The sequence below is a fragment of the Ciona robusta genome, chromosome 11 (assembly GCF_009617815.1).
Source record: "Ciona robusta chromosome 11, ASM961781v2".
In the NCBI taxonomy this organism is placed as follows: domain Eukaryota; kingdom Metazoa; phylum Chordata; class Ascidiacea; order Phlebobranchia; family Cionidae; genus Ciona; species Ciona robusta.
Genome location: NC_143245.1, coordinates 4,934,002 through 4,943,758, shown reverse-complemented (window position 1 = coordinate 4,943,758; position 9,757 = coordinate 4,934,002). Strand labels below are relative to the sequence as shown.

Sequence of the window (9,757 nt, the reverse complement as noted above, 5' to 3'; positions counted from 1 at the left end):
TTTCCGTATATAAACATATAAAAATGCTTATATACGGACTCTGCCTTGCACTGTTATACTGCACTGTCTGGCTGAACTGTCGGGCGAAGTGCAACTGTGCACTCATGCGTGAAAAGTGGTCACGTGGTCTCGTTAGCGTACTATCACTTCAGTATACTATGTTGCAACCGTACAAGGCAGTTTGTATGAAGCAGCGACAAAGGAACAAGCAATGTTTGCATGCAGTTAGTGGATTATATTTGTTTCTTCACAAGAGTTCAAGTTAAGTACTATTACTACTCTTTAGTATTACTTATAATAAACTATGTTTTATTTTAATGTACTTACACTAGTAAGTAGACTATAGCTATTTACGAGTATATATACATAAGTATGTGTAAACCTATTTTAACAATTTTAATATTGTGCCTTGCGACTGGTATTCTTATTTTATATTTAATCTATTTTAATATTTAACAAATATATTTCAGGGATTTCGCCACGTTTCTTAATTTTGTCACAATACACGTCACTCGCGACGTGACATCGGTTTAGGGTTTGGACAACGCTGCGTTACGTCACAACACGCCTGTATGACATCGCGTCATAACCGCCATCGCTCGCGATTATTGCGTCATAGTCGGCTTCACTCGCAAAAGCACACGTTTGCGACGTCACATAGCGGTTACTTTTATACGCTTGCCTTTTGCGACATTTTTCATGGGGCCCCATGCGCGCTTTGCGTCGTCGCAAGGCACATTACTTATACTTTGCATTAATTTTAATCAAGTATATTCGTGTTGCTGTTAGCCAAACATGAAGCATGAAGATCAAAGATTTGGTAAAGTATACATTACAATAGGCATTGTTACGTACACCAGCTCTTTTCTAGATAGCACCGGATGTGACGTCACGAAGTGGTGATGACGCAACAGAAGAACCCACTTCGTAAGTTGTTTGGTTTTGTCACAATCTTTATTTTAAAACCGCAATTGCTTGGGTGATTTTTCAGAATCTGGTATGTGACGTCACAGAGGATGAAGAGGACAAAGCGCGAATTCTGAATATAGGTAATTGTGACGTCATAATATAAACCGACATTTAATTACTTTATTGTTACAGAAAAGCCAACGTATATACTGCAGAAGAAAAGCGCAAGGTATAATGCTGTATAATATTTTCTATTACAATTACTACAAGTGTTATTTTTCCAAAGTTAGTTTGTTAGAAAGTTAAAACAAATTGTACATCACTGTATAAAAATAAACCGTTCGCGAATAAGATGTGTCGTTTCTAATAATATTACTGTAGGGCTTGGTGAACTCCTTTTAGCGCACAATCTCCCTTTTGCCCAATTGTACTTTTAACACCTTAACAACACTCTTTTACAGTCGCTTAATTTTGTAAATATTCTTCGTTTACTTTACCAAATGGGACGATAAAATACATGTACCATCTTTCCCAAGCCCAATTTACATTTGTTTTGCAGGCGAATAGCAAAGCAGAAGAAGACGACGAATGAGGATGCCGGTTTGAGGTTTTGCCTAGGCTTAAGAGTTGTGTGTTGTTGAGGTGTGGATGCTGGAGCACTCTTATAGTGTTGCCGGATTTGTGTTTGTCTCTCATTTTTGCTGGACCTAATGTGGCCAGTATTTTTGTCAGTCACTACTTTAGTGCATTTTGCATGTCTCTGAAATAGATGCAATGAAACTATGGCAAACATCTTGCTGGATCGGATTTTGTTGTTGTACACGTTATTGAGTGTTTCTTCTGCAAAGGTCAAATCTTTCAGCGATTCTGTATTGTATCAATCACTTGGTAAGAACGGCATGTTGGTACACAAATACTTGAGTAATATCCACGCGCATTATAATATACACGCGGTCAAACTTTCAAATTTGATATTTCTGATTTTTCTTTAGTTAATTGTCCTGGTTTACAAGTTGCTATTTTTATAAACGCCTAATTGTGACGCTGGCCACGTTACAATTACGCGATACGTTGATGGGTCTTTAACGCCCAGAGTTCGGTGCGGTTATGTCACGGTTCTAGACTGAGTTATGCTACGGTTGGGTTGTTGCGTAGACGTCCCCGCAAGTGGTGCTACGCTAGTTTTAGGTCACTTCCGGTACTGTGATGCTACGCCCACCACATTTAGGTCACTACTGGTACAGTGATGCTACGGTCGGTTATTTAGGCCACTGTTACTGCGGTTCGTAACAACCTGACGCAGTTTCATGGCGGTCGAAGCGGTGCTTAACATCCGGATGATATTATATTGCGCGAAGATACGACGAGAGTATCGCGGTACCAACATGGCGACTTACCTTGTGATGGGGCATACGGAGCTGTTGTTAGCTTCGACTCCTTGTTGCCGGACAGTTAATAATTTGTACACTGCAGATGATTATCCTTCAGGATTTGAACCAAATTTCGTTCCATCATGTTTCATTGATTATGTTCACGTTAATTAACTTTTTGTAGTCCCATTTTTGGATGTGAATGAGCTGTTGTGTGTATTGCATGTTTTTTGCACTTTTTGTATTTGCACCTCGATGTATTATTTTTGTATTTTTGTCGCTGTTGTCCTGCACATGTGTATGTACATTTGTTGTATCATTTTTGTCTATAGGGGGTTCTTTAACCTGCGTGGACAGTAACATCCCGCAAGGGTTTCTCACCTCAGTAGAAACCCACTACCATTGGCTGGGGGCTTGTCGTGCCGTAGTGGCTTTCCACCAACGCCAGCCACATAAATTATGAAGGTATTTTAATTCTGTTTTTATTGTTTCAGAAGGTAACAACTTCCCGAAGACGTTGGTATCAGCTGTATTAATTTGCACTGCTATTTTAATGGTATTCTTGCTTCTTTAATGCTTGCAATTTTGCAACACATTGAAATATATATTGAAACGGTTTTAACATTTGTTAATTGTAACTGTTTAGTGTTCAATGAAATACAAACGTATTATTCATATAAATGTAAAATTTGCTTGTAAACCTAAAAAATCGCTGATTTAGGAGCTAGGGGCTTAACTCGAACGCGGCTGCAGTTTTGGCGGTATAAAGGAATAAGCGACTGATGTATATAACTTAATTAATGCTCTCCACTTGACGAATATGTACAGATGTATTGACCATAACTGAGCAAATCATTCCCGATTTCAACAATCGCCGAAGCAGAGCAAAATTAGCCAGATTACCAAAAGCCAGATAGAAAGCCAAACACGAAAAAAGAGCCACAAAGAGAGAGGTTAAAAAAACAGTTATGTTCAGTTGCCAACAAATAGAACAATATGTTAATAGCCTAACCTAACACATAATAACTAAATCTTAAACAGTTACGCTAAAATGGCGATAGTAACAGAACCATGCAAAAGACCCTAACCTATACTGATAGTGATAACGTAGTCTAGAAAGACGGCGTTCGCATAGCAAAAACAGGAGAAAGGCAATATATAAACCAGTCAGACGGTGGCGCTGGACAGTCAGCAAAAATTGTTGGAGTTAACAGCCACGTACAAAACGAAGTACAAGAAAACTTATTTCTCTTTGCGTGGCGAGGCACTGATAGTCGGTATCACATGAAAGTCTTTTTAACCGCGTGGCCGATAAGAGAGCTATACAATACATACAGGAATACTTATAAGAAAACTATAGAATATGTACAGGAATACTTATTGAACCATTTGAAGTTGAATGTTAAGTTATCAATAGTAAGAACTGAAACTGGTTGCCAACATAGAACACAGAATGAGAATCCTACAAAAACATGGAGTAGAAGTAATCGGTTATTTGCCACCTTTAACAGGTAAATCAGAAATAATAAATTAACCTTCGGTTCGAAAATTGTCGAAAAATATGATTTTTACAAAAATTTTTAAAACCTAGTTTTGCACCCCTAACTAGGCTTATAATATATAATACATATACCGTACCGGTTTAAAGTGGCAATGGTTGCAAAATTTCCTAAGCACGACGATGGATTCGCGTTACCAGAAGTGATATTCGCATCTGTATTCTCTCCTACAGTAAAAGGTTTAATATCTGGTGTGGTGATAGTTCGCCAGGATACAAACAAACATAAACAAGTGTACAGTTACATGCTCCGATAACTTCCTACCTCTATTTACAATCTGAACAAACATGGCCATGCCGTGGTCTGCATCACCTTGTAAATGACAATGAATTATGACATCGCCGGTGTACTCATGCGTATTGAAACGAACCTGCACAATTCAATACACTGATGTATAAAATGCAGTTAAAATTTAAGATTTCTCTCTGAAGAACTCTTTTATTTAAAGCTGTTTCCAATTCGATTTTAAATGGTAAGCTATATTTAAGTACCATTACCGTAATATTTCCAAGTGGCGGAACGAGGATAGTATCCCTCCAATCGCCGAGCGGGACGTAACCTATGGTATTGTTTGTACCACGTCTTTTTTGCCGTATGTCATGTCCTAGATACTTCAATGCATTTGCAGGGGGATATATAATCGCACTTGCTGCATAAAAGTACAATATCAACATAAATGGAAATACTTTGATGAGTTGTTCTTTACCATCATATCCCTTGAACTGATAAGTGCATGTTTCGCCAGTCTGACTAAAGAGTTTCCATTTTGATGGGCCATCGTCAACACCGTACGGCCCGGTGTACGGGTTGTAACTGATGACCTATAAAGGCAAATTTCAAATTGGCCTGCATGGCGCACTAAATATGTTTAATAAGTCATATACATACCTGAGCGTGATTTATATGCATATGTATAGGATGGGATGTGAACATTTCCGTGTTAGTCAAATGCCACTCCTGAATCGTGTTTGCTTCCATTTTGTATCTTGAAAGTAGAAGTGTGGATTAAAATTATCAGACAATCTAATGCCTAAGATTGAATGACACAGTTTACCGGTAATAAACGCCGGAATAATCCTCCCTGTTTAGAGTGTCCGTTGGCGTGACCTCTACCACGAAACGACCCTTAATGTTCTCTTGCGTAACTTGGCGGAGATCTGAAACGAAATCCTGTCGCTGTGGTAGTGTAGTTGGAAGCCTGGAACTCCGTCGAACCCCAGTAACCCTGATGGTCATAAACGTTCCTATTGAAGTGGGGTGCTCTCCCATAGATTCTTCGTCGCTATCGAAAAATGACGAACGAAGCTGTTTGGAAACCAAATTTTGATCTACTAGTATATAATAGTATAGTAGGGTGGGAGAGATGGGACACCTTTAGCACATAATATTCAAATATTCTGATAGTATTTTAAACAATTAACAACGGTCTATGGGAGTTGTGAGGATGCGGTTTTAATATTTCCTTGAATGTTCTTTGTTTACTACCAAATGGGACAAGAAAATAGAATGAAAAGGTGTCCCATCTCTCCCCACCCTACTATATAGAATAACAGAACATACTTCATAAGTTCCGATTTCAGGACATAAAACCATCCAATCGACTCTCCCTGCCGCTACAAGAAAGGTGCGACCAAGCCAAGGGCTTCTGGGTCGGTCGAGGTATACTCCGTCCATTGCAATTTCTTTCACTGTGCATCGTGGTCCGTTTGGATCAACGTTTTCAATGTGCAGAGCAACCGCGTACAAGCCACCTGTATCTAATATTCTAACAGAATGACAAACATGAGAGAAAAGAAAAAAAATACATAAACGGTTTTCGTTTATACATTGGCATTTGTGTTTTTTAGGTGAAGCATCTCCGGCTTGCATTTGAGCGGCTTTTTTAACTTGTTTTGGGACTTTACCTGAATCGTTTCATTTGACCGGGTTCCATGTCCATGACAGGATTCAGCAGACCATTTACCAATGTATACTTAATGGCATTGGCTGCATCTTCCAGCCATTGTTCCAAGTTTGTGAAGTTGGATGAATCCGTTAAGATGACAGAGTTTAGTCTGGAAACAATGTATGTCGTATGAGGTCTGCAGAGTTTAGTCTGGAAACAATGTATGTCGTATGAGGTCTGCCATATTGTTTGTTACAACCAGATAAATTAAGGAAACTAAATTTCTCACCAACAAAGTTATATAGTAGGATGGAGAAAGATGGGACACCTTTAGCACATATTATGCAAATATTCTGATCGTGTTTTAAAAAATTTACACCAACGGTCTGTATGGGGAGTTGTGAGGATATGCCGGTTTATAATTCTTTGAATGTTCGTTGTTTTTACCAAATGGGACGAGGAATGGAATTAAAGGGTATCACATCTTCCCTTACCCTACTATACCTGAATGATTTGTCGTCATGCATTTCTCGTTGTAAGAAAGAGTGCCCACTTCTTTCTTCGGGTGAATATTGAAACGTTTGTAGTAGAATCTGCACATCGTGCTCGCAATTGCCAGGGCAGGACACGGACGCGAGTTCGGTGGACATTGTTGCGGGGTCGTCTTCAACTATAATTAAACCGGCCATACCACCCATGCTCTGTTAACATCGAATACATGTGTATAATGTCCATCTTTATACTATAACATCCTTAACGTGCCCCTCGATTACGTTCCACCAACAGTATTATTTCCATAAAAAAGCGACTTTCGAAATTTATTTATATTATATGTAGCCTACAAAATACCTGAAAATGAACGCTCCCGTGAAAATGAGGGTGGTACCAATATGTGCCTACTGGTTGGCGTGAATTTATTTCATACTCATATTGGAATGATTCACCCGGGCCAATTTCGATCAAAACATCGTCCTGGGGGCTCTAAATATAAATATTTTGGGTAAAAACGGAATATATACGCGCTTTACAAATTTAATTAAATATAGGCCCATTCCGTATTTGGTCTATAGCACAAACGCAAACTATATTGTACGAAGTATTATATATAGTTCTGAGGGGAGAGATGGGACGTCTTTAGCACATAATATCCAAACATCGTGTTTTTTTCAAATTAGTAACAGTGTATATGGGAGTCGTGAGGATACAGTTTTTAAATTCTTTCAACGTGATTTATTTGCTGTCAAAAGTGCGAGAAAATTGTACGAAAAGGTGTTCCGCTTTCCCTCATCCTACCATATGTTAAATATTATCACAATATAAAGTTGCATGATAATTATTATATTTGTAAAGCAATTGTTCGTATATAGCCTACCTTACTGCTTATATGGAGGCCATGGGTATGAATATTAGTAGTATTAGGGTAACGGAATGTGTTTTCGGGACCTGTAATATCTGGTCGAAGTAGACTGTTGATCTGAAAATACATACGCCATCTTAAAACTGTTTGAAAGATTTAACTTAAACATAAAATAATTCCCGACCAAATTCAAGTTAAATTTGTCTCCGGGTTTAAGTGTGAATGTCGGTCCTGGGAATTCCCCGTCATAAAGACGTCTTTTCACCGTCAACCAGTCTACAGTGAAGTCAGCAATGCCGACAGTCATGGTATAGATGAGAGGTGCACTAGTTGTTGCTTTCACCTGTCGGGGTTCCCGGAAGGCCTGACCGCCTGTATATATATATATATATATATATACATAGTAGGGTGGGGGGAGATGGGACATCCTTTTATTACCTTATCTCGTCCCATTTAGTAGTATAATCAAAGAACATTCAAAGAAATATAAAATCGTATTCTCACGACTTACATGGACCGTTGTAATTTTCTTAAAACACGATCAGGATATTCGAATACTACGTGCTAAAGGTGAATATTACGTGCTAAAAGCAAACACGATTCAAGGATGGCATTTGACTAACACGGTAAAAAACTGTTAATATAGTTCTGGATTCGACAAGGAATTGAATAACATGTAGAGCGTAGGGTGGTTGAAGAATGGACCCTTGAGTACATGGCCTAATATTCCTAAACTTATACGACGGTTTAGGTTGATACCGCAACTTAGTACTATCAAACCTTTTTTAATTGACAACACTTCAAAGAAATATATTGAAACACCCGAGAAATTATTTATCGATTCGCACCAGGTGTTGAATTAAAATTATACCTGTTGTTAGAAAACGGAGATTTTAAAAAAGTGACGTCTTTGCCTGAGTCCCGTACGTCCTCCCTAACCAAGTATCTTTATTTTTTTGTCTACAAGGTTTTTTATGATGGTTGTCACCTTTAAGTGGAGTGCAGGGTGAAGTTGGCGAGCATGTTTGCATAGTTACACTTCCCATTGAAAGGAAGACTACATAAGACACCATCAGAAATGCGGCGTAGCTTTTCATGTTCCTCAAATAGAATGACCACGTTGATTACAACTATGTATTATATTTAATAAGTAAATGAAGAGTATATCGTAATAGAGTTAGAACAGTATAGAGTATAGACCAAAGAGATTGGTTTTAATCTCTTTGGTATAGACTATTACATCGTTCTCCAGTTCTCATAAGCGCTTGCAATCATCTGGTAGATGCTACATGTCATAGTAATATTAACTTTATCATATGTTGTAAGACGCTGCTTCGAAATATGTGTGGCCTATTAGTTCTAAAGCGTTGCTACTGTTCCCACATACGCGATTGCCGATACCTAACATTTTGCTAAGCTGTACAGCCAGACATATACAATGTAGATACATAAGTATGCTAGTTTCAGGCCTGCAACGAACGACCATTACACTGTGGAGTAAGATAGGATGGTTAGAACTTAAATCTCATATTTCCTGGTCGTATTAAACATTACCAATGCCCGTTTACAGTCACAGAGGCTATTGCACGGTTACATATTTCTCTAAATGCTCTTTGTTGGCTACAAAATGGTACGAGAAAAAATTATAAAAACATTTTTCATCTTACTACGTGTATCTGGTTTCAAACAAACGGCTCACTTTACAAGGTTACAGAGTAATCGAAAACTTGGAAAACAAGTACCACTTGTAAAACAATGTATTGTAATACCGTATATATTGTTTAGTCTTTAGTACAATAGGTATCCTAATATATTTCATATGTATTGTGTTCGCCACACGGATAAGAATAATGCTATTCTGCGTAAATCAAATTAGAAATTACTTTATAATGCCTAAACCAGGCGTACAAACTCCAGGCGGCAATTTTTAAGCTTTGACTTTCAGCTATATTACTCTTTAAAGGAAACAATATTTTCCAGTGTTATTTTTTTAACGCGTATATAGTGTACGGAGAAGAAAATCACATGAAGTTCAGAACGAAATTAGGATTTCTCGCTTTTTCTTGAATATAAGTGGCTACCTTGCCCAAAACACCCATCTTCCAACACGTCGTATAGTTTCACCACGAGGCAAGTCAGCTGACGCCTGTTATACAAAAGAACGGGATTAGATAGGAAGGGTTATGATTATATAATTTTGTAAATATTCTTTATTTACTATCAAATAGAGCGAAAAAATCAAAACGCCACACATTACATAGTTGAACAAAAATTGACACTTATTCAATACTTCTTAGTTACGCGCATGCGCCATGCTTTTACCCTGGCAGCTTAGGAAAATACACCATTTTAAAAAATATGGAATTAAACTTAAAATATATCTAGAAGTTCAGCTTTAAACCATTAAACCTAAATTCTGTGAGTAACACTCTTAAATATTAACATTATAGCCGCACTAACTGTACCTAAAGCGTAAAGTACAATGCGAGATCATTCAGAACTTAGCACAAAGCTTTAAACTTTATGCTAATATTTAACTTAAATAAACACAAAACGAATCAGAATTTTTTACAGTAAGAAACATTTATATAACCTTCATTTTAAATGAAATTGTATGATAAATAATCTAAAAATATTCAAGTTAGACTCGGTTGAACATCTGTTGTACAGGACAAAA

The 9,757-nt window shown here is 37.7% G+C and overlaps 1 protein-coding gene and 1 long non-coding RNA gene across 2 annotated transcripts; one reads left to right on the top strand and one right to left on the bottom strand.

The window, feature by feature from the left end:
* Window positions 1-166: 166 nt before the first annotated feature.
* On the top strand, window positions 167-2,956 carry LOC149728629 (uncharacterized). Its single transcript, XR_016386053.1, has 4 exons — window positions 167-927; window positions 992-1,049; window positions 1,102-1,138; window positions 1,469-2,956. It is a non-coding gene; the product is annotated as an uncharacterized LOC149728629 (long non-coding RNA).
* Window positions 2,957-3,090: 134 nt separating this feature from the next.
* On the bottom strand, window positions 3,091-8,780 carry LOC149728628 (uncharacterized). The gene is made up of 14 exons (XM_089888749.1): window positions 8,069-8,780; window positions 7,265-7,452; window positions 7,096-7,197; window positions 6,573-6,704; window positions 6,228-6,424; window positions 5,743-5,892; window positions 5,399-5,603; window positions 4,893-5,143; window positions 4,727-4,823; window positions 4,545-4,659; window positions 4,336-4,487; window positions 4,103-4,208; window positions 3,918-4,005; window positions 3,091-3,741 (listed from the first exon to the last, which is right to left on the bottom strand). Exons 1-14 carry the CDS (start codon window positions 8,175-8,177, stop codon window positions 3,690-3,692), a joined length of 1,944 nt encoding a protein of 647 aa, XP_089744875.1. The 5' UTR covers window positions 8,178-8,780; the 3' UTR covers window positions 3,091-3,689.
* Window positions 8,781-9,757: the final 977 nt, after the last annotated feature.